Source organism: Elephas maximus, chromosome 10, assembly GCF_024166365.1.
Source record: "Elephas maximus indicus isolate mEleMax1 chromosome 10, mEleMax1 primary haplotype, whole genome shotgun sequence".
In the NCBI taxonomy this organism is placed as follows: domain Eukaryota; kingdom Metazoa; phylum Chordata; class Mammalia; order Proboscidea; family Elephantidae; genus Elephas; species Elephas maximus.
In genome coordinates, this window is record NC_064828.1 from 14,952,926 (window position 1) to 14,978,013 (window position 25,088).

A 25,088-nucleotide genomic window follows, 5' to 3' on the forward strand; every position below is an offset into this window, starting at 1 on the left:
ATTGCAGTAGTGTTCTGTAATCTTCTTCGTATAGGTCTTTTACCTCCCTGGTTAGATTTATTCCTAAGTATTTTATTTTTTTAGGGGCTCTTATAATAATATTGTTTTCCTGATTTCCTTTTCATTTTTTTCTTTATTGGTGTATAGGAATCCAACTGATTTTTGTATGCTTATCTTGTATCCTGCTATTCTGCTGAACCTTTCTATTAGTTCCAGAAGTGCTATGTCACTGTGCTTTTAATTTGCCTTCATTGATGTTGAGCATGTGCATAGTATAGCCATTCCTGTATCTTTTTTGGTGAAATGTTTACTTAGAACCTCTTGCCCATTTTTTAATTGGGTTGTTTGTCTTATTATTGACTTCTAAGAGTTCTCTATATATTATGGGTGCAACACCTTTATCAGTTATGTGAATTGTAAATATTTTGTTCTAGTCTGTAGCCTGTCTTCATTTTCTTAGTGGTATTTTTTGGAATGTGAAAGTCTTTAATTTTTATGAAGCCTAATTTATGAATTTTTTTCTTTTGTGGTTGTGCTTTCGATGTCATATGTAAGAACTTTTTGCCTAACCAAGGTCATGAAGATTTTCCCCTAAAAGTTTTATAGTTTTAGGTGTTACACTTAGGTCTGTGATTCATTTTAAGTTAATTTTTGTGCATGATATGAAGTAAGGGTTTATGCTTATCTTTTTGTATGTGGATATCCATTTGTCCCAGCAAAATTTGTTGAAAAGGCTGTCTTTTCCCCATTGAATTGCCTTGGTACCTTTGTTGAAAATCAGTTGACCGTAAATGTAAGGGTTTGTTTCTAAATTCTCAGCTCTGTTCCATTAATCTATACAGCTATCCTTATGTCAATATCACATTGTCCTGATTATTGTAACTTTATAATAGGTGTGTATATATACACAGATATATACATATATATGCATGTATGTAATAATGAGCTCTGGTAACGCAGTGGTTAAGTTTTCAGCTGCTGAGTGAAAGGTCAGTGATTCTAACCCACCAGCTGCTGCGCAAGAGAAAGATGTGGCATTCTGCTTCAGTGAGGATTACAGTCTTGGAAACCCTATGGGGCAGTTCTACTCTGTCTTACAGGGTTGCTATGAGTGATAATCGACTCAATAGCAACGGGTTTTTGGTTATATATACCATATAGATTTAAATAGATAAATATATTTGTAAAAAATATAACATTTTAAAATCAGGAAGTGTAAGTCATTCAAGTTTTTGTTCTTCAGAATTGTTTTGGTTATTCTGGGTCCTTTATATTTCTATGTAAAATGTAGAATCAGCTTGTCAATTTATATAGGAAAAAAAGCCTGCTGGAATTTTGACAGGGATTGTGTTAAATCTGTATATCAATTGGGGAAGAATTTTTAATATTCTTTTAAGGAAAAAGATTATGTTAGGAAATGTTTAAAATGTTTAAAAACTATTATAAGCAGAGACAACTCAAGAAAGAGATATTAGGGTTTTTCCTTTAAAACTTATTACTTTGTTAGATTATGAGCTTCTAAAAAATAATCACCATTTAGTGAGTACTCACTGTATGCCAGAAAATGGGCGAATTGTTTAATATTCTCTTGTTATTTAATCCTGGCTTACCCCCTTAAGTTTTTAAAGATGTTGCTGTTAGGTGCCATCGAGTCGGTTCTGACTCATAGCAGCTCTGTGTACAAAACACGAAACACGGCCTGGTCCTGCACCCCCCTCACAGTCACTATGCTTGAGCCCACTGTTGGAGCCACTGTGTCAGTCCATCTTGTTGAGGGTCTTCCTGTTTTTTGCTGACCCTTCACCAAGCATGATGTCCTTCTCCAGGGACTGATCCCTCCTGATAACGTGCCCAAAATATGTGAGATGTAGTCTTGCCGTCCTTGCTTCTAAGGAGCATTCTGGCTGTACTACTTCCAGAGTTAAACATAACAAGTTACAAAGCAGGCGTCACGTGAAGACAGTTGGGAAAGTTGTTGTATTGGTTGTTTCTCTAGTGAAAACATTCTTACTGTAATCGTTTCTAAATCTTGCTCATTATAGCATATTTATGAGGGATTGTAAAATACTCTGCCAGACCATCTACTCCTTTGTAAATAAAATAGCTTGCACCCATGTACAGATGTAAATACAAAGTAAAGAAGGAAGTAACTATTTTGAAGGTGATGCTGAGCACAGGTGTTCCTATGTTCCTCTGTGAGGTTTGCAACAGTGAGCTTCGTATAGACTTAGGTAAAAGTAGCCGGGAGTAATTGTCAATTGTGGGGAGGAAGGGAAGTGGTTATAAATTTTAAGGTACTGTTTCGGAAACATAACATGAATTTTCATTGCAACATATAACAGTGTTTCTATTCTTGCCTTCCACCTTCTGCATTTGCATTAGGAAGCAGTATCTTTGCAGAGCTTTGTCATGATCTTTCTACAGACTGTTGTCTTCTCAGTGTCTTGTGTTCTACAAGATCTGATTTCTCCTCTCCTAGGAGAATGAATAGTATTTCACCTTTGACTACTTATCTTCATTATGCAGCCGTGCAGTCGGAGGCCTTTGTGCATGAAGACAGATTTGTTCTATGGCCTCGGAGTTGGGTGCCGGGGACGATGGCGGCTGCACTGAGCTGGCAAAGCCCCTCTATCTTCAGTACCTGGAGAGGGCCCTCCGGTTGGACCATTTCCTGAGACAAACGTCAGCCATCTTCAACAGGAGTATTTCTAGGTATGCTGCTCCGTGTATTAATTCTTCCCAACGTAGTGTTCACATTTCTGAAGCGTTGTCATCCCTGTAGATTGTAAAGTATTTTGGGGTATGTTTGATATTTTCTTTTTCTTCCTTTTAAATAAAATGTTGACTTATTCAAAGGATCCATTTCTTCTCTAAAGTGCCCAGTTCTGCTAACCTTAAATTTTAGTATTTTGCTGGGTCAGATGTGATTGTGGACTCACCATTTTTCAATTTATAGTGATGACAGTGAAGATGGACTGGATGACAATAATCCTTTACTGCCCCAGTCTGGGGATCCCTTAATACAAGTTAAGGAAGAACCTCCAAACTCATTGCTTGGTGAGACTTCTGGAGCAAGCAGTTCTGGAATGTTAAACACATACTCGCTGAATGGAGTTCTGCAGTCAGGTCAGCATGGGGTGACATCCTTCTCTGAGCTGTTACTTCTCTTGGGATAGTCATCTTTTCATTCGTTTATTTATGTTTTTTTTTTTTTTTTTTTACACAGAATCAAAATCTGACAAAGGGAATCTATATAACTTCTCTAAGTTGAAGAAAAGCAGAAAATGGTTAAAGGTAAGAGATAAGGCGGAATGTTTACAATCCAGATATAAAAGTTCTGATAGAAGGGAAAAAAGGTACTAACTCATTCTGGCAGGTTGGTAGAGATTTTTCTAGATGTGAATCTTTTTTCTGGATGTGGTTTTTTGAAGAGATAGGAAAAATCTGGAGGATTCAATAAGTCATTTTAGCAAATATTGAGTGTAAACCATGGGGCGAGTGGGAGGATACAAAATTAGATAAGATCTGTGCCTTCTCTGGCTCACATTTTAATCAGGAATATAAATCTACTTTTTCATCAGTCCCTGAGTAGTTCATTCATCCAACAAATGTTTACTGAGCACATTCTACTGTTCAAGGACTGATGTAGATATTAGGGATACATCAGTGAACAGACAGACAAGGCCTCTGCCCTGTTGAGCTAACATTCTAATGGAGGGATGCAGACGGTAAGCCTGTACTCTAACAAATGTGAATGGCTTTTATAAAGAGGTAACATTTCAACAGATTTCTGAATGATCAGAGAAAGCTATGTAAAGATCTAGGATAAGAGCATTTCAATCAGAAGGAACAACTGCAAAAGTCCTGAGAAAAGAAGCACACGCTGTTTGTTCGGGAGAGACAGTAGGCTGGCACGACTGGAGCCCAGTGAATGAGGGGAATGGTAGAAGACCAGGTTAGAGAGCCTGGGCATGTAGGACCTTTTATGTCGTGTAATGGAATTTGGATTTTACTCTAGTTAACAGTGGCAACCCAATGGAGTGTTTATAAGCAGGGGAGTGGTATAACCTCTATAATGCTCTTGTAAAATGAAGTAGCCCTTGCGTGCAATGAGGAGCCCTGGTGGCTCAATGGATAAGCATTCGATCGACAGTTTCAACCCACCAGCCTCTCCGTGGGACGAGGCAGTCTGCTTCCATAAAGATTTCAGCCTTGGAAACCCTATGGAGCTGTTCTCTGTCCTGTAGGGTTGCTGTGAGTTGAAATCGACTTGATGGCAACAGGTTTGGTTTTGGTTTTTTGGTGGTGCAATGTTTAAGTGCTCGGGTGCTAACCGAAAGGTTGGCAGTTTGAACCCACCCATAGACTCTGCAGGAGAAAAACCTGGTGACCTGCTCCCATGAAGATTACAGCCTAGAAAACCCCATAAGGACAGTTCTACTCTGTCACATGGATTCAGTCTTTGGTAAGCCATTGGAGCGTTTACAAGCAGGGGAGTAGTGTAATCTCTGTACACTCACTCCTTCCTTATCGATGTGGTTTGGTTCCAACGACTAAGTTGTTATGTGAAAGTCAGCATTACGTGAAAATAGAAGATGACCACATCATATCACAAGATGGAGTATGACTACATCATTATGTAACTGCCAAATTGCATCATTACGGAACCAGAAGCAAAAAATGGAACCCTGGTGGCACAGTGGTTAAGAGTTACAGCTGCTAACCAGAAGGTCAGCAGTTCAAATCCACAAACTGCTCCTTGGAGACCCTATAGTACAGTTCCACTCTGTCTTATAGGGTCACTGTGAGTCGGAATTGACAGCAACGGGTTTGGTACATAACTGCCAAATTACATAACTGCCAAACTGCTGAGAATCATGGCCCAGTCAAGTTGAAATAACCTTAATCATCACAACCGGCATTACTCTCACCTTGTACGTTGGCGTTCATTACTGCCAGAGACATGCGTCATTAATGCATGAAATAGACAGCAGATTTTTTACTGTTGTCGTACATGTGATACGTTGGATAACAATATAGTTGATAAATGAGGAGTAGGTGTACTCTTAACAAGATTCCTGTCTTGGCCAAACTGAATTAAGTATAGTGTTTCTTGTATTAAAATGAATTGTTTTTCTATTTCGTACTTTAAAAGGTTCATGTGTAAAAAGTCTGATGGCCTTGTATCAGTGAGGTTTTAGTCTGTTGGGAATGCAGAGATCTTTTTGTTTAACCATCACATTAAAAAAATTGAGATATAATTCACATGCCATAAATTAGCCCTTTTAAATTGTACAATTCAGTGGCTTTTAGTATATCCACAGAGTTGTGTAACCATCACCACTAATTCCAGGACATTTTCATCACCGCAGAAGAAAACCTTTACCCGTTAGCAATCACTCCCCATTCTCCTCGTTCCCCAGCTCTTGGCACTACAACCACTCATCTTCTTTCTGTCTCTGTGGATTTACCTCTTCTGAACATATAAAAATGGACTTACATAATGTGTGACCTTTTGTGTCTGCTTTTTTTGTTTAGTATACAGTAGCAACCCCTTATCTGTGGTTTCGCTTTCTGTGGTTTCAGTTACCCACTTACTTACCCACGGTCAACGCGGTTAGAAAACGTTAAATGCACACAGAGCATGATGAAATCTCATGCTATCCGGCCCTGTCACTCACATAACGTGTATTACAGCATATTGTTAAAACTGGCCTGTTTCATTAGTTAATGTTGTTAATTTACTGTGCCTAGTTTATAAATTAAACTTTGTCATAGGTATGTATGTATAGGGCAAGTCATAGTGTACGTAGAGTTTGGTACTATCTGCTGTTCGAGGCACCGGTGCGAGGCCTTAGAACGCATCCTGCACAGATAAGGGGGGACAACTGTAATGTTTTCAGGGTTCATTCATGTTATGGCATGTGTCAGTACTTCATTTCTTTTTATGACTGAATAATATTTCATTGTATGGAGTGCCAAATTTTGTTTATGCACTCATCGGTTGATGAATATTTGAAGAGCTTAATGCCTTCTAGCCTTGCTGCTGTTTACTGCGTTGCTCTGTGTTATTACTCTGTAATTGATGCCTAAACCAGTGCTGTGGAGGTGATTCCGATAGATAGGTTCAGATGGCGTTCATTTGTTTTTCAGTCAAATTGGGAAAGAATAGTACAAGGGAAACTGAATGACTGTCCCTCAGCTGTTTCTGTCATTGTTCTGGGATCTGGAAAAAATGGTAGGATTATAAAAGGAATTGTTTCCTAGCAGAAGTTACATTTCCATTTCCTTCCTGTTCAGAGCATTCTACTAAGTGATGAGTCCAGTGAGGCAGATTCTCAGAGTGAAGACAATGATGACGAAGAAGAACTCAATCTCAGCCGAGAGGAGCTTCACAACATGCTGCGGCTGCACAAATACAAGAAGCTTCACCAGAACAAGTATAGTAAAGACAAGGAGGTGAGAGTTTCAGGAAAAGCCTCAGACCTTCGTGCTTGATATGCACGCCTTCTGGGTTATAGCCATTAAAGATACATCGTTTTAACTTTATATTTAGGTAGTGGGGATGGTTATTGTTATTTCAGTGACAACTTTATTAAGATTTTATTCCCATACCAAAAAATTCAGCCTTTTAAAGTGTGCAGTTGAGTGGTTTTTGGTATATTCAGAGTTGTACAACTACCACCACTAATTCCAGAACCTTTTTCTCGCCCCAGAAAGAAACCCTGCACCCACCCCTTAACTGTTACTCCCCATCCTCTGCCCCCCAGCCCTAGGCAATTACCTGCCTACCTGTGTCTCTGTAAATTTGCCCGTTCTGGACTTTTATACAAATGGAATCATACCACACGTGGTCCTTTGTGTCTGATTTCTTTCACTTGACATAGTGTTTTCAGGTTCATCTGTGTTACAGCATAATACTTTATCCCTTTTCATTGCTAAATCATACTGTTCCATTGTATGGATATACCACATTTTATTTATTCATCAACTGATAATGTTTCCACTTCTTCACTGTTATGAATAATGCTGCTGTGAACATTGGTGTACAAGTTTTTGTGTGGATGTATGTTTTCATTTCTCTTGAGTATATACCTCTGAGTGGATTTGCTGGGTCATATTGGAAACCCTGGTGGCATAGTGGTTAAGTGCTACAGCTGCTAACCGAAAGGTCAGCAGTTCGAATCCACCAGGTGCTCCTTGGAAACCCTATGTGGCAGTCTGCTGTGTCCTGTAGGCTCACTATGAGTCAGAATTGACTCGATGGCAGCGGGTTTGGTTTTTTTGATGGTTTCTTTGGAGCCCTGATGGCACAGTGCTCCACAGTCAGCAGCCAGCCAACAGGTTGGCAATTCAAATCTACCAGCTGCTGCTTGGAAATCCCATGGGGCAATTCTTCTCTATCCTGTAAGGTCACTATGAGTCAGAATTGACTTGACAGCAGTGGGTTTGGATTTTTTTTTTTTTTTTTTTTAATGGTATCTCTGTGTAACTTTTGAATAACTGCCAAACTGTTCTTCAGAGTGGCTGTACCATTTTACATTCTGGTGGTTGTTTTTTAATGTAGTTGTTCTTTGGAAGCGTTTTTACTTTGCACACACTAACATTAGAATGATGATAGGTTTAAGTGGCAACTATTTGAAAGCTGCTACCAAAGCTTTCTGATTTTTGTGAGAGTGTGGCACTTTACACACAGTGATCAAAATGTACATGAAGAGACCTAACAACCTTCCAGCAGTTACTTAAGGTCTAAAGTTAGCTCAGAGAGCTTTGAATAATATGCTGGAGTTTATAAACCAGTAGAAGATACAAACAGTAAGATATTTGACCAACTTGATGCAGAGTTGCTCTTTAAAGTCCAATGCTGAGACACTTGGTGCTTGAAATATTTGCTCATTCTTTTAAGTGAAGTAAAAGATACATATAGGAAAGTCCATACATTGTAAGTATACGGCTCGGTGAATGCTCATTTAGTTTTAACCTGGGAGGAGGACCTTACAAGAGTTCTCCATATTAATCTCTGTACTGGTTTCAGAGCTTGAACAACTCATTTGGCTAAAATCCAGGAAAGGGATTCAACATTGGGCTGCATAATTTTAATCTACATTCATTCACATTTATACATTAATAATAAGTGAGACACAAGGTGAGATTTGGGGTCGATTTAAATAAAATATTTGAACGGATTTGCTACTCCCTATGTGGAAAAAAGGAAACCCTGCTGGCGTAGCGGCTAAGTGCTATGGCTATTAACCAAAGGGCTGGCAATTCGAATCCGTAAGGTGTTCCTTGGAAACTCTATGGGGCAGTTCTGCTCTGTCCTGTAGGGTTGCTATGAGTCGGAATCGACTTGACGGCAGTGGGGTTGGGTTGGTGGTTAGATATGGGAAAAAAGGAGCCCGTTGGAGCAGTGGTTAAACACTCAGCTGCTGACCGAGCGGTTCTGTAGGAGAAGACCTGGTGATCTGCTCCTGTGAAGATTAAGGCCTAGGAAACCCACGGAACAGCTCTACTCTGTCATGTTAGGTTACTGTGAGTCAGAATTCATTTGACGGCACGTAATAACAACAACTACATATGGAAAAAATTTTATCATTCATATATTAGAATTCTGGCAACCTAGGCACTATTGAGCATTGGTGGTACAGTGCTTGAGTGCTCAGTTGCTAACCAAAAGGTCAGCAGTTTGAACCCACCAGCCACTCCATGGGAGAAAGACGTGCCAGTCCATGGGGCACTTCTCCTGTGTCCTATAGGGTCTCTAGGAGTCGGAATCAACAACGGCAGTGGGTTTTAGGCACTGTCCAGAATGTTGGCAGGATCTCTTAGCAGGAGAAAAGAGAGAGAAGACTTAAAAGGTTGGATAATTGGGATGGCTGCTGCCTTAGTTTCTTAGTGCTGCTATAGCAGAAGTACCACAAATAGGTAGCTTTAACAAAAAGAAATTAATTTTCTCATGGTTTTAGGAGGCTTAGAAGTCCAAATTCAGAGCACCCAGCTCTAGGGCAACACTTTGTGTCTCTGTCGGCCCTGTCCTTGTCTCTTTTCAGCTTCTGTTCCTGGGTTCCTTTGTGATCTTCATGTGGCATCTATCTGTGCTTGCTTCTGTGTCTAATCTGCTCTTTTATATCTCAGAAGTGATTGGTTTAAGACACATCCTACACTGATAGGACCTCGATAACATAAAACCCTACTGCCAAATGGGATTACATCTACCGCTAAAAGGTTAGGATTTACAACATAATTTTAGAGAACACAATTCAGTCTGTGGCAGCTGGTGACTCTTGGATCCAAGTATAAGACTATGAGCCAGAATGGCAGCAAGAATCAGGAAATTTAGTAAATCCGAGGACCTACTGGTCATAGAAATATGGTTTATTTCTTAGCTGATGAATTTCCAAGGAAGAAAAGTCTTTTTGCAGTGAATTGCATCGCTCATGTGTTTGTCAGGACTAAGTAAATAATCTGATGGAAATTCAGTAGCATGAAAGGGTTCTCCTTAATTCCATGTGCATTGCAGCTGAATGTATTTTGCTTGGAAGCCAAGTAAATAATTGACTTTGATATACTAAATCCTTATTGATCTCTTTATGGGAAGACTACTGTGCTAAGAGCTTTGATTTTCTCTGACTCAGCTTTCTGTAGTAAAGGTGATGTTCCCTGAAGGTTATGCTATAGAACACAGGCTCATCTAAGCATTACTGTCTTTGTCTGCTTCAGTTGCAGCAATACCAATACTACAGTGCAGGCCTGCTCTCTACATATGACCCTTTCTATGAGCAACAGCGGCACCTACTTGGACCCAAAAAAAAGAAATTCAAGGAAGAAAAGAAACTTAAAGGTGAGCATGCTGACGTGCCTTCTACTTTTACTCATTCTGGATCATGTATGGCTTGCTAGTGCTTTTAGACTTGGCACATAACCCATATAATAGAAGTTTGCTTTGCTATGTGAAAGGTACCAGGCTCTCACATTTAATTATTAGCAAGTACTACTAACTTTGTTTCATATTTGGTTTATGATCATTTCTAAATCTAGAAAGACTTAAGAACTACAGATGCCTAGCCAAAGGTTTCGGCCAATTGGTTTATTCCTTTTCTACATACTCTGAAAATGTTCTGGGAGAGGAAGAAGTTGATGATCCACAGGGAAATACGAAGAGTCTTATCTTTGGAGTAAGTTATAATTGTTGCTGTCTGAGGTGATTTAAAATAGATCCTCTCCTGGTGATCCTCTGTAGCCTTTGGTTTTGTGTTTGCCAGGAAATGTCTTTTCCTCTCTTACTTAGCTCTGAGCAGCTGGAAATCCGGAAGGAAACAGGAGGGGAAAGTTTTAAACTATCTGTACAAGGCAGATTTTATTCCCCCGAAGGACTGAACTCTATTCAGAAAGTCCATTTTTTGCCTTCTTCCTTTCTCCTACATCCTTCTTTTTTGCCTGTTTTATTTCTCCTGTTTTCTCATCCTCCGCAGCCTCCCCTAAATTAGATATAATCAAAGATGGTTTTTTTGTTTTGTTTTTATTGTGCTTTAAGTGAAAGTTCACAAATCAAGTCAATCTCTCATGTAAAAACTTACAGACACCCCTCTGTACACTCCTACCTGCTCGCCCCCTAATCAGACAGCACACCCTCTCCCTCCACTCTCTGTTTTTGTGTCCTTTCGGCCTGCTTCTGACCCCGTCCGCTCTCACATCTCCCCTCCAGACAGGAGATGCCCACAGTCTCTTGCGTCCACTTGATCCAAGATGCCCAGTCCTCACCAGCATCATCTTCTATCCCATAGTCCAGTCCAATCCCTGTCTGAAGAGTTGGCTTTGGGAGTGGTTCTTGTCTTGGGCTAACAGAAGGTCTGGGGACCATGACCTCTGGGGTCCTTCTAGTCTCAATCAGACCATTAAGTCTGGTCTTTTTATGAGAATTTGAGGTCTGCATCCCACTGTTCTCCTGCTCCCTCAGGTGTTCTCTGTTGTGTTCACTGTCAGGGCAGTCATCGGTTATAGCCAGGCACCATCTAGTTCTTCTGCTCTTAGGCTGATGTCTTCACTGGTTTATGTGGTCATTTCTGTCTCTTGGGCTCATAATTACCTTGTGTCTTTGGTGTTCTTCATTCTCCTTTGCTCCAGGTGGGTTGAGACCTATCGATGCATCTTAGATGGCCACTTGCTAGCGTTTAAGACCCCAGAAGCCACTCTCCAAAGTGGGGTGCAGAGTGTTTTCTTTAAAGATTTTATTATGCCAATTGACTTGTATGTCCCCTAAAACCATGGTCCCCAAACCCCTGCCACGCTGGACTTCAGAGCGTTCAGTTTATTCAGGGAACTTCTTTGCTTTTGGTTTAGTGCAGTTGTGCTGACCTCTCCTGTATTCTGCGTTGTCTTTCCCTTCACCTAAAACAATTCTTACCTTCTGTCTAATTAGTCAAAACCCCTCTCCCTCCCTCCCCCTCCCTCTCGTAACCATCAAAGAATATTTTCTTCTCTGTTTAAACTGTTTCTCCACTTATTATAAAAGTTGTCTTATACAGTATTTGTCCTTTTGCAGCTGACTAATTTCACTCAGCATAATGTCTCCAGATTCCTCCATGTTATGAAATGTTTGACGGATTCATCATTGTTCTTTATTGATGCATAGTATTCCATTATGATATATCATAATTTATTTATCCGTTCATCTGTTGATAGGCACCTTGGATGCTGCCATCCTCTTGCTATTGTAAACAGTGCCGCAGTGAACATGGGTGTGCATATATCTGTGTAAAGGTTCTTAATTCTCTAGGATATATTCCAAGGAGTGGGATTGCTGGATTATATGGTAATTCTATTTCTAGTTGTTTAAGGAAGCAGCGAATCAATTTCCAAAGTGGTTGTACCATTTTACATTCCCACCAGCAGTGTATCAGTGTTCCAGTCTCTCTGCAACTGCTCCAACATTTATTATTTTGTGTTTTTTGGATTAATGCTAACCTTGTTGAGGTGAGATGGTATCTCACTGTCGTTTTGATTTGCTTTTCACTAATGTCTAATGATCGTGAGCATTTCCTTACATATCTGTTAGCCACCTGAATGTCTGCATTGGTGAAGTGCATGTTCGTATCACTTGCCCATTTTTAAACTGGGTTATTTGTCTTTTTGTTGTTGAGGTTTTGCAGTATCATGTAGATTTTAGAGATCAGATACTGATTGGAAATGTCATAGCTAAAAACTTTTTCCCAATCTGTGGGTATCTTTTTACTCTTTCAGTGAAGTCTTTGGATGACTTCTATGGATGAACATAGGTGTTTGATTTTTAAGAGCTCCCAGTTAGCTAGTTTCTCTTATGCATTGTTAGTAATGTTTCATATACTGTTTATGCCATGTATTAGGGCTCCTAGCGTTGTCCCCATTTTTTCTTCCATGATCTTTATCATTTCACATTTTATATTTAGGTCTTTGATCCATTTTGAGCTCGTTTTTGTGCATGGTGTGAGGTATGGGTCTTGTTTCATTTTTTGCAGATGGATATCCAGTTATGCCAGCACAATTTGTTGAAGAGACAGTCTTTTCCCCATTTAACTGATTTTGGGCCTTTGTCAAATATCAGCTGCTCGTATATGGATGGATTTATGTCTGGATTCTCAGTTTTGTTCCATTGGTCTATATATATGTACCAGGCTGTTTTGACTACTTTGGCGGTGTAATAGGTTCTAAAATCAGGTAGAGTAAGGCCTCCCACTTTGTTTTTCTTTTTCAGGAATGCTTTACTTATCCGGGGCCTCTTTCCATTCCATATGAAGTTTGTGATTTGTTTCTCCATCTCATTAAAAAATGTCATTGGAATTTGGATCGGAATTGCATTGTATCTGTAGATTGCTTTTGGTAGAATAGACATTTTTACAATGTTAAGTCCCCCTATGCATGAGCAAGGTATATTTTTCCGCTTATGTAGGTTTCTTGCAGTAGTGTCCTGTAGTTTTCATTGTATAGGTCTTTTACATCTCTGGTAAGATTTATTCCTAAGTATTTCATCTTCTTGGGGGCTACTGTAAATGGTATTGATTTGGTGATTTCCTCCTCGATGTTCTTTTTGTTGGTGTAGAGGAATCCAACTGATTTTTATATGTTTATCTTGTATCCTGATCTTCTGCTGAACTCTTCTATTAGTTTCAGTAGTTTACTTGATGATTCTTTAGGTTTTTCTGTGTATAAGATCATGTCATCTTCAAATAGAGATACTTTTACTTCTTTGGTACCAATCTGGATGCCATTTATTTCTTTATCTAGCCTAATTGCTCTGGCGAGGGCCTCCAGCACAATGTTGAATAAGAATGGTGATAAAGAGCATACTTGTCTGGTTCCGGATCTTAAGGGGAATGCTTTCAGACTCTCTCCATTTTGGATGATGTTGGCTGTTGGCTTTGTATAAGTGCCCTTTATTATGTTGAGGAATTTTCCTTCTATTCCTATTTTGCTGAGACTTTTTTCATGAATGGGTGTCGAACTTTGTCAAATACCTTTTCTGCATCAATTGATAAAATCATGTGGTTTTTGTCTTTTGTTTTATTTATATGATGGATTACATCAAACCATCCCTACATACCTGGTATGAATCCCACTTGGTCATGGTGAATTATTTTTTTGATATGTTGTTGAATACTATTGGCTAGTATTTTGTTGAGGATTTTTGCATGTAAGTTCATGAGGGATATAGTCCATAATTTCCTTTTTTTTTTTTGGAATCTTTACCTGGTTTTGGTATCAGGGATATGGTGGCTTCATAGAGTGAGTTTGGGAGTATTCCATCCTTTCCTGTGCTCTGAGATACCTTTAGTAGTAATGGTGTTAACTCTTCTCTGAAAGTTTGGTAGAACTCTGTAGTGAAGCTCTCAGAGGCTTTTCTTTGTTGGGAGTTTTTTGATTACCTTTTAATCTCTTCTTTTGTTATGGGTCTATTTAGTTGTTCTACCTCTGTGTCAGTTTCCGTAGGTAGTGTGTTCCTAGGAAATAATCCATTTCTTCTAGGTTTTCAAATTTGTTAAGAGTACAGTTTGTTCATGGTAATCTGATATGATTCTTTTAATTTCTGTTGGATCTGTTATAATATTGCCCATTTCATTTCTTATTCGGATTATCTGCTTCCTTTGCTGTTTTTCTTTGTCAGTTTGGCCAATGGTTTATCAATTTTTACAGTTTTTTCAAAGAACCAGCTTTTGGTCTTTTTAACTCTTTGAATTGTTTTTCTGTTATCTGTTTTTGTTTAATTCTGCTCTAATTTTTATTCTTTGCTTTCTTTTGGTGCCTGAGGGTTTCTTTTGTTGCTATTTGTTCAAGTTGTAAGGATAATTCTTTGATTTTGGCCTGTTCTTCTTTTTGGATGTGTGCATGTATTGATATAAATTGACCTCTTAGGAGTGCTTTACCTGTGTTTCAAAGGTTTTGATAGGAAGTGTTTTCACTCTCATTGGAGTCTATGAATTTCTTTATTCCATCCTTAATGCCTTCTATAACCCATTCGTTTTTGAACAAGGTATTGTTCAGTTTCCAAGTGTTCGATTTCTTTTCCCTGCTTTTTCTGTTATTGATTTCTACTTTTATGGCCTTATGGTCAGAGAAGATGCTTTGTAATTTTTCAATGTTTTGGATTCTGCTAAGGCTTGCTTTATAACCTAATGTGTGGTCTATACTATAGAATGTTCTGTGTGCACTAGAAAAGAAAGAATACTTGGCTGCTCTTGGGTGGAGTGTTCTGTATATGCATATGAGGACAAGTTTGTTGATTGTGGCATTTAGATCTTCCATGTCTTTATTGAGCTTCTTTCTGGGTGTTCTGTGCTTCACCGAAAATGGTGTGTTGAGCTCTCTTACTAGAACTGTGGAGCTGTCTATTTCACTTTTCAGTGCTCTTAGAGTTTGTTTTATGTATGTTACAGACCTGTCATTGGGTGCATAAATATTTAATATGGTTATATGCTCCTGGTATTTTGTCCCTTTAATCTTTATATAGTGCCCTTGCTTATCCTTTGTGGTGGATTTAACTTTAAAGCCTGTTTTGTCAGAAATTAATATTGTCATTCCTGCCCTTTTTTGATTGTTGTTTGCTTGATATATTTTTTTTCTATTCTTTGAGTTTTAGTTTGTTTGTCTCTAAGTCTAAGGTGTGTCTCTTGTAGGCAGCATATAGACAGCTTGTGTTTTTTTATCCATTCTGCTACTCTCTGTCTCTTTATTGGTGCATTTAGTCCGTTTACATTCAGTATAATTATGGATAGGTATGACCTTAGTGCTGTCATTTTGATGTCTTTTTTTGTGGGTTGACAGTTTCTTTTTCCCATTTAATTTTTTGTGCTGAGTAGTTTGTCTTCATATATTGTCTTTTCCTCTTATTCATTGTTGTTGATTTTGTTTCTGCTTAGTCTCTTTTTTTCTTATATTTTATTTTGATGAGTAGGATTGTTAGTCTCCTTTGTGGTAACCTTAATATTTACCCCTATTTTTCTAAGTTTAAACGTAAGTTTTATTTCTTTATAGTGCCTTGACTTCCTCTCCATATGAAAGATCTGACTGCATTTCTTAGTCCCTCTTTATTGTTTTGATGTTGTCTTTTGCGTAATAACATCACTTTTTCCCTGTTTTCAGCATTTTTTTATCTTGATTTATTTTTGTGATTTCCTTGTCTGTGTTGATATCTGATTGCTTTGTCCAGTGTTCTAGGCTTGGGTTGATACCTGATACTGATTTTGTAACCACAGAACTTTCTTTAGTATTTCTTATAGTTATGGTTTGGTTTTTACAAATTACCTAAACCTCTGTTTTTGGGAAATGTCTTAATTTCACCTTCATATTTGATAAACAGTTTTGCTGGATATATGATTCTTGGCTGGTATTTTTTTCTTTCAGTGCTTTATGTAAGTCATCCCTTTGCCTTCTTGCCTGCATGGTTTCTGCCGAGTAGTCTAAGCTTATTGTTATTGACTCTCCTTTGTAGGTGACTTTTCGTTTATCCCTAGCTGCTCTTAAAATTCTCTCTTTATCTTTGGTTTTGGTAAGTTTGATTATAATATGTCTTGTTGACTTTCTTTTAAAATCTACCTTACGTGGAGTTTGATGAGCATCTTGGTAATATACCTTCTCATCTTTCATGATATCAGGGAAGTTTTGTGCCAACAAATCTTCGACAATTCTCTCTGTTTTTTCTGTTAGCCCTCCCTGTTCTGGTACTCCAATCACTCGTAGGTTATTACTCTTGGTAGAGTCCCACATAATTCTTAATTTTTCTTTGTTTTTGTTAATGCTTTTATCTGATTTTTTTTTAAATATATTGGTGCCAAGTGCCTTATCTTCAAGCGCACCAGTTCTGCCTTCCACTTGCTCAATTTTGCTCCTCTGACTTTCTTTTGAGTTTTCTAGTTCTGTAATTTTATTGTTTATCTTCTGAATTTCTGATTGCTGCCTTTCTATGGATTCTTGCAGCTTAATCAATTTTACATTATGTACTTGAATAACCTTTTTAATTTCTTCAACTGCTTTATCGTTGTGTTCCTTGGCTTGTTCTGTGTATTGCCTCATGTCCTTCCTGATGTCTTGAAGAGTTGTGTATATTATTCTTTTATATTCTGCATCCGGTAATTCCAGGAAAGCACTTTCATCCAGAAGATCCCTGGATTCTTTGTTTTTAGAGCTTGTTGAAGCAATCAGGGTCTGCTTCTTTATGTTATTTGATACTGACTGTTGTTTCCGTGCCATCTATAAGTTACTATATTAGTTTATTTTATGATTGCTTAGTATATCCTAGCTTCTTGCTTAGTTTTATTTTGGTATGTCCAAATAGGTTGCTTGAGTGAGTTAGCTTGATTATTTTCGCCTTTGAAGCTCTATTGTCCTGTCACCAGATTGATATAGCTGTTTCCAGGTATGAGCCTGGGAGTCCATTCATTTTTCTTATGTGGCTTCAGCTCAGGTTTCCAGGTGGTTGGTCATCAAGTGTGTGGTATAGACTCTGCCCTACAGTCTTAGGGGCAGGGGTGATTAGTGTAGATACCGGTATCTGGTTGCAGCAGGGTGTCAGGCTCTCAACAAGGCAGCGGGCTGCCATCCGTCCTGCGAATGTCTTTGAGGAAAGCACCCCCCTGCTCCCTAGAGCGCACAGGTGGGTGAGTTCTGCGTATGGACCATGGGCACCCAATTTTTTGGTTGTAAGGACTGAGAGGTACTAGTTATCATTGTACCCCGTTCCCAGTGGCTTGGTGACCTGAGTGGAGCCACCCGTCCTTAGGCCCCTGATGTGGGAAGGTGAGGACCCTGTTTAATAGGCAAAGTGGTGTCAAACATCAAACACCCACTTCTCCACTGCACAGCTGAAACAGTTAGTCTGCCAACAAGGGCTTGTTCTCCTGAAATAGGCCGACACAGGTCCATGCGGAGGGGAAAGGTATTCAACGTCTATGGACCATTTATGCCTAGATAGGAGCCGCTTCTGTTCTGAGCTCCCCAGGTTAGTGGAGCTGGCAGATTATCTTTTCACCAGTTGTGAATTTATTCCTTTTCCAAGGCTGGAACAATGGCTGAGGGCACACAACCAGAGTTATCTCAGGCCCAGGGAAATCGACAGCCACTGAAGCCGGCTTCTGGGTTGGGGGTGTGGTAAAATATACACAAGTACTTAGCTTTTGGCGAGAGTGCCTTTCTTCTCTGGTTCTGGAGGTGTGAGTAGGCTGTGCAGCTGGCCGTTTCCCGTGAGGAAACTGCGGCCAAATGCTACCACCAGTGCCTGAGGGATCCTCGCATTCAGGTCCGGGTAACTCTTCTCTGCTTCCTTCAGAACAGTCTCTCTCTCCCTCTCCCTCCACCTGCTGCTCCGTCAGTTTTCTGACTGTGCCTCTGGTGTTCAGGGCTTCTAGCTTGTCATAAATGTAATCGTTCCATGTGTTTTTTCGGGGTCTTTGTTGTAAGAGGGTTCACTGGAGGTGCCTGACTACTCCACCATCTTGGCCCTTCCTCTATCAAAGATGATTTTTGTCTTTGAAAGTATTAGTGTCATATTGTTTAATCCATTCTTTTCCTTTCTCTGTTAGCCTCTTTAACCACCTTACATTGCCACCAAGTAGTTATAAGGCCTTCCTTGAGACCATTAATTGAGCCCATGATATTCCCTTTACCTCCTTTCCAATTGGGTTCAAAGGAAACTAGGTTCTCAGGTTTTATTCTGTGTTTCTCTTTCCTGTAAGCAGAGAGGGTATCCAGTTTTCTTTTTCAAGGCAGTGAGATCCTCCTCTTGGAATATTCATGGACCTGAATATATAAAGAGATAAACATTCTAGCCTAAGGTGGAATGAAGAAGAAACTTTGAATTTTCTTAAAGTGATGAGATAGTTTTGTGGCTCTCTCCCATGTGTTAGGGAAGAAATGCAACCTCATGAGCCTCTGTTTCCTTTGCAGCCAAGTTAAAAAAAGTGAAGAAAAAAAGACGAAGGGATGAGGAACTTTCCTCTGAGGAATCCCCTCGTCGCCACCACCACCAGACCAAAGTCTTTGCCAAATTCTCTCATGATGCACCTCCACCTGGCACCAAGAAGAAGCATTTATCCATTGAGCAGCTTAACGCTCGTCGCAGGAAAGTATGGCTCAGCATTGTGAAAAAGGAACTGCCAAAGGTGAGTGGGTGCCCCTTGCCCTCCAAGAGTGTGTTGTGAGAGATTGGTACCTTAATGGATTATACCTGTGTTTCAGAAATGAAATTAATCTGTTGGAATTAAGAGAATGTGGAGTAGTATTCTCTTCAGTTAACCATTTTTCAAGAATTGAGTCAGAATTCACAAAATTAGGACTAACTGTGTGATGCTTCTTTGACAGAAAAACAGAGGGAAACTTCTTTGAGAAAGGAATACAGTTTTCTTACATGCAGCAACAGGGATTTGACAGCAAAAATTGATAGGTGATTAAAAAAAAAAATCCACTGCAGTCCAGTCAATTCCAACTCATAGCGACCCTATAGAACAGAGTGGAACTGCCCCATAGAGTTTCCAAGGAGCGCCTGGCGTGTTAGAACTGCTGACCTCTTGGTTAGCAGCCGTAGCACTTAACCACTACGCCACCAGGGTTTCCAAATAGTGGAAGTTAAAAAGGAGGTGGTATGTTTCTTAGAGAATTTATAAACGTTGCGATGTTGAATAATCACAGGTACTAGGACAAAGTGAATGACTGAAAAGAAACATGTATAGGCGTTCTTTATTTTTTATAACATTTTATTTTGACGTGTTTCATATTTAAAAGTTGCAAGGATAGTGAAATTGTTTATATAGTGCTCATTATAAATTCAGTTCAGTCCTAATAGAAATACCATAAGCTGTTTTATGGAGTTAGAAATATTGATATTGGAAAAAGAGCTAGGAAAACGCTGACAAAACCCCACCAAACATGAAAACATGCTATAAAATCTGTGCAATTAGAAGAATGTGGTACTGGTATATGAATAGTGGAATAGATTATAGCAGACTTGTTAATAAAAAGCGCTGGGACAGTTGGATAGCTGTTTGGAAAAAGATAAAATAGGTTTGTATCTCACACACATAATCCAAATGGATTAGGGATCTCTGTAAAATATGAATCCATACAGATACTAGAAGAAAAAAAATGATTTCAACTTGTCATTAAGAAATTTATGTGGGAAAGGGGTTTCTAACTGACTGTATCCAGAGGCAGTAAAAGAAAAGATTGATGAATTTGACTACATAAAAATAAATTTTTGCATGACATAAAAATAACAAAAATCAAAAGATAATTGATAAACTGGAAGTAATCATTCACAATGTGCTCTACAAAGGGGTGTTATCCATAATATATAGAGAACTCTTAAAAGTTGAGGGACAAAGGACTAAAAACTTAATAGACAAAAGATATGAATAGACGATTCACCCCCCCCCCCCGCAAAAAGTATATATGTGTGTGTGTGCACATATATGGCCCTCAAACATATGAAAAAGTTTCAGAGTCTTACAGTTGGAGAAACAAAGTTAAGGAACACCTAGACACCATTTGTCACCTGTTACACTGGCAGAAATGTTAAAATCGGTTAACACATTCTGTTGAGGAGACTTAGGGGAAACGGCATGCTCATCATTGCCAATGGGAGTGCTGATTGGAGGGAACCGTCATTCTGGAGGGAAGTTTGGCATTCCCTGACAAAACTACATATGCACTTATTTTCAGCCCGCCACTTCTGTTTCTAGGGCTTTACCCTGAGAATACACCTCCATCAAGACAGAAATACATGTACCCCTGTATTTGTAATTGCAAAATATGGGAAACGGTCTTAATGCCCATAATAAGAGAGTGGTTGCATAACCATGGTACATTCTCCAATGGAGTACAATGTAGCTGTTAAAAAAAGAATGAAGCTCTTTCTGAGGTGATGTGGTATAATTCTAGGACATACTGTTAGGTGAGAAAAAGCAAAGCAAAACAAGTACCTGTAGTACGTTACCTTTCATGTAAGAAAGACTGGGATATAGAAAAATAAACAGGTATCTGCTCATTAGTACCAAATAATTTCCAGAAAGATAAACCAGAAACTGAAGTGACTGACTCCCTGTAGCGGGCAGGTGGGAAAGGGGAGGAATGGGAACAGACAGCAGGGATGAGGAGGGAGAGACACTTCTCTGAGTATATCTTCTTGTATGACTGACCCTTAGAATCATACAGATAGATGCAGAAATAGAGATGAGTGTGTATATATGGAGTAGTCTATGTACATACTTTTTCTAGCTCTGTCTGCTGAGAGGACCTAGAATCAATGACATCCCAGTAGCACTGGGGATGCCTGGCGCCCAAATCTTGATTTCTAAACACCTTTTTTTCTATGGTAAAAGGAACCAGTGCTCCTTGGAGAATTGGTTGATTCCAGGACCGGGGCAGTCTATAGATATATAGACTAACCCATAAATACACACCCATCTCTATTCCTGTATCCATCCGTATGATTCTAAGGGTCAGCCATACAAGAAGATATACTTAGTGTTTCCCTCTTCATCCCTGCTCTTTTGCTCCCATTCCTCCCCTTTCCCACCTGTCCCCTACTGAGAGTCAGTCACTTCAGTTTCTGGTTTATCTTTCTTGAATTTCTTTTGTACAAATAAGCAGATACCTGTTTATTTTCCTATATCCCAACCTTTCTTACATACAAGGTGACGTACTGTAGATACTTGTTTGTGTTTTGCGTTTTTCACTTAACAGGATGAGCCTGATGAAACATCTTGTGGGGCCAGAAAGTAAGGAAGGGCATGAAAAAAGATGGGAGTTGTCACAGAAACACAGGGACCCCTAATGGCCCATGCAACAATTTGAGGAACAAAATAAATCATGATAAACCAAACCAAACCCAGTGCCATCAAGTCGATTTCGACTCATAGCGACCCCGTAGGACAGAGTAGAACTGCCCCACAGAGTTTCCAAGGAGCGCCTGGTGGATTCGAACTGCCGACCCGTTGGTTAGCAGCCATAGCACTTAACAGCTACGCCAACAGGGTTTCCAAATCATAATAGTATTGAATTTTAAGTCATAGAATAAGGGGAGTACTCATGAGTCCATACTGTTATAAATAAACGATTGATTAAATAGATTGGGAAGAGAGAGAGCTCTTTCTTACGGTAAAATTCCAATTAATAAATGTAGAAGGACACAAAAAATCATCGTTAGGCAAACACCACAGTAATAATTATTTCAGACCAGATCCATTAATGGATTCTAAAATTATAGGGCAAAAGTTTGAGGAGAAACAGGGTTTGCATAGACTCAAAGTGTTTTCTCTAAGATACGTATTAACATGAAGGGAAAGATAGTAATTATGCTGGTGAAAACTGGCAGAAATCTCCTTAACCAAGTAAGCAAAGTAAGCATCACTGGTAATTTAGATGTCAGCACCATGAGCTTTTGGATATGATGTGCTGAGAAGAGCGGTACTCTCCCCCAAAACGTGTAACCTTGTTTCAGTCATGAGAAAACTTTAGGAAAACCCAGATTGAGGAACATTGTATAAAACAACTCATTGGTACTTTTTAAAAAATGTCAAGTACATGAAAGAGAAAGATTGAAATGTTACAGACTGGAAGAGACCAAGGAGAAAAGCAGCTAAATGGCATGTGGAATCCTGGATGGGATCCTGGAGTAGTACAAGGACGTTAGTGGAAAAACTGACATTCGAATAAGACCTGTACGTGTGGTTAATAGCACTGTACTGATGTTAATTTCCTTTTCTTAATAATTGTCCTGTGGCTAGGGGAAGCAGGGGGAGGGATGGAATGGAACTCTGTACTATTTTTTGCAACTTTTCTGAGGGTCTAAAGTTAGTTCAGAATAAAAAGTTAGAAAAAATACACCAAGAATCATGCAAGAACTGCCATGTATCTTTTACTCCTATTTAGCAATTGTAAACAGGAATTTATTTTCTCACAGTTTAGGGGGTTAGAAGTCTGAATTCATGGTGCCCTTACTAGGGGAAAGCTTCTCTCTCTGTCAGCTCTGGAGGGATATCCTTGTCTCTCTGAGCTTCTGCTCCTGGGTGATCTGCTTGATGTCTCTCCTCCCTCTCTCTGCTTTCTTAATCTCCCTCTATATCTTGTAAGAGAGTGACTTGAGACACACCTTATACTACTTGTGTTTTATTAACATAACAAAGACAACCCATCCCCAAATGGAATTATAACCATAGGCACAGAGGTGAGGATTTATAGCACATATTTGAGGGGGTGGGGGAGACACACATTTCAATACATAGCAGTTTGCATTTTGTTTCATTTGCTTTATCATTCTCTGTGTCTTTCTGTGTGTTATGTGTGCTGCTATTGTTTGCCATCGAGCCAATTCCAACTCATAGTGACCCTACAGGGCAGAGTAGAGCTACGCCATAGGGTTTCCTAGTCTGAAATTTTACGGGAGCAGATCACTAGGTCTTTCTGCTGGGGAGTTCTGCTCACTGATGTTTCTGTTAGCAGCCAAGCATTTAGCCATTGTGCCCCCAAGACGTACTTCTCTTTTCTTCAACCATTTTGAGGGTCAGTTTGAAACTGTGCTAAATTTACTCCTAATACTTCAGTGTATGTTTCCTGAGAAAAACAACGTTCTTATATATATAGCCACAGTATGGTTATCAAAATTAGGAAATTTAGTATTATCAGGTCCACAGTCTATATTCAGATTTTATCAGCTGCCCAGTAATGTCCTTTATAGCCCCCCTCCCCCATTCAGTTCAGTATCCAATCTAGGACTACATGTTGCATGTAGTTGTTATGTCTTTTGAATCTCCTGTTACCTTTAACAGTGCCCAGCCTTTGTCTTTTATGATGTTGGGTATTAAAAAAACCTCAAAAAACAAACCCACTGTCATCTAGTCAATTCCGACTCACAGTGACCCTATAGGACAGAGTAGAACTGCCTCGTAAGGTTTGCAAGGCTGTAAATCTTGATGGAAGCAGACTGCCACATCTTTCTCCCACGGAGTGGTTGGTGGGTTCGAACCGTTGACCTTTTGATTAGCAGCCAAATTCTTAACCACTGTGCCATAGGCCTCTTATTTGGTAAAATGTCTCTCAGTTTGGGCTTGTCTTCTGTTTCTGATTAGATTCTGGTATACATTTTGGTAGAATTACTGCAGGAGTGATGAGTTGTCCTTGGTGTATCACACCAGGAGGCACAGGACGTATCTGTCCCAATATTGATGATACTCACTTTGATCCTTTAGTAAGGTGATGCTTCTCCACTGTAAAATCACTGTTTTCCACATAGTAATAAATTTTGTGGAGAGATTTTTCCTTATGAACATTCTCGATGGGATAAGTTATTAAAAAACTTGTGTAGTAGCTTGGCAGAGAGGTTTCTCATGACAAGGAATGACTGTTCAGTTGGAATATTTAGGAACCTTGGCTTTAAAGTGGCAATAACTACGTAAGAATTAATAACATTAAGTTTTTGAAAATGTCTTAAAAACTCCCCTTAAGCAGATTGTCTGAAGTGGAAATGACATTCAGGCCCTCTGTGTGTAACTTGGAGCCTTGGTAGCCCAGTGGTTAAGAGCTACAGTATGCTGTGGCTGCTAACCGAAAAGGTCAGCAGTTCGAATCGGCCAGGCGCTCCTTGGGAACCCTATGGGACAGTTCTGCTCTCTCCGGTAGGATCACTATGAGTTGGAATTGACTCAAAGGCAATGGGTTTGATTTTTTTTTTTTTTGGTGGGTAACCTTGAATCCATTGTTTCTTCATAATCAGGAGGAAGGGCTTTTGAACACCAGGGAGCCACTCAGCTCTGCATTTTCTGTGTCTTCTCCTATATCAAACGGAAAATCAGTTTACTATTGAGTTGTTTTTTGTTTTTTTTTTTTAAGCTGGAGTTAAAGGCACGGTAAGCTGGAGACTGGCTCGCAGGCTGTGATTCATCTTGTATTAGATCTCCCTCAGAATGTTTTGTTGGAGACGAGGAGGCGTATGTGGTGGCAGGGATTGAGTAATAGTGTCGGCTGGTTAACCCTGGTGCAGGGTAGGGCTTCAATCACAGACAGGAAGGCTAGCCTACCTACTCTGGGTACTCTGCTGTCTCAGCGTCTTTGCAGATTGGCCCTGGAAAGCAGTGTGTTTAATCAGGGTGGTGCCAGGTTTGGATATGTAGTTATATTTTCCTAATCTATTTTAAGCCTTATATATAACTTAAATTCTTTGCAAATGTATACAGAGGACTCTCTATTTAAAGCAGCCACAACACTAACTTATTCTTCTTAATGTTTCTTTAGTAGCTTTATGTATGGTGCTAAGACTGTATTTTTTGGATGGCTTTTAGATGTCTCTTGAAAATGTTTGGCTTAACATTTTATTTTTTGACTCGAATAAAAGACAGCCGCCGTCTACATAATCTTATAAATAAAATGAATTTTAAATGTTATTTTTTAAAATTTTAGGCCAACAAGCAGAAAGCTTCAGCTCATAACCTGTTTCTCACCAATAGCCGAAAGGTAAAATTGTAGTTTTATATTTTCTGTTTTGCTGAACTGTATTCTTCTTATGATCTATTTTTGCTGTTCTTGTCTGTTGTACCCTGTTGAGGATGAATCTAATAGTACCTAAGAGAATT

The 25,088-nt window shown here is 39.3% G+C and overlaps 1 protein-coding gene across 3 annotated transcripts in view; it reads left to right on the top strand.

Moving 5' to 3' along the window:
* Positions 1-25,088, top strand: part of INO80 (INO80 complex ATPase subunit) — a 135,275-nt gene that overhangs the window by 26,568 nt on the left and 83,619 nt on the right. For all 3 annotated transcript variants that reach the window (XM_049897360.1, XM_049897358.1, XM_049897359.1), the window contains exons 2-8: positions 2,527-2,712; positions 2,957-3,126; positions 3,227-3,294; positions 6,301-6,459; positions 9,721-9,841; positions 18,412-18,626; positions 24,916-24,969. In XM_049897360.1, coding sequence (XP_049753317.1) covers positions 2,570-2,712; positions 2,957-3,126; positions 3,227-3,294; positions 6,301-6,459; positions 9,721-9,841; positions 18,412-18,626; positions 24,916-24,969 — 930 coding nt within the window. In that variant the 5' untranslated portion in view covers positions 2,527-2,569. The remainder of the gene's footprint in view (positions 1-2,526; positions 2,713-2,956; positions 3,127-3,226; positions 3,295-6,300; positions 6,460-9,720; positions 9,842-18,411; positions 18,627-24,915; positions 24,970-25,088) is intronic.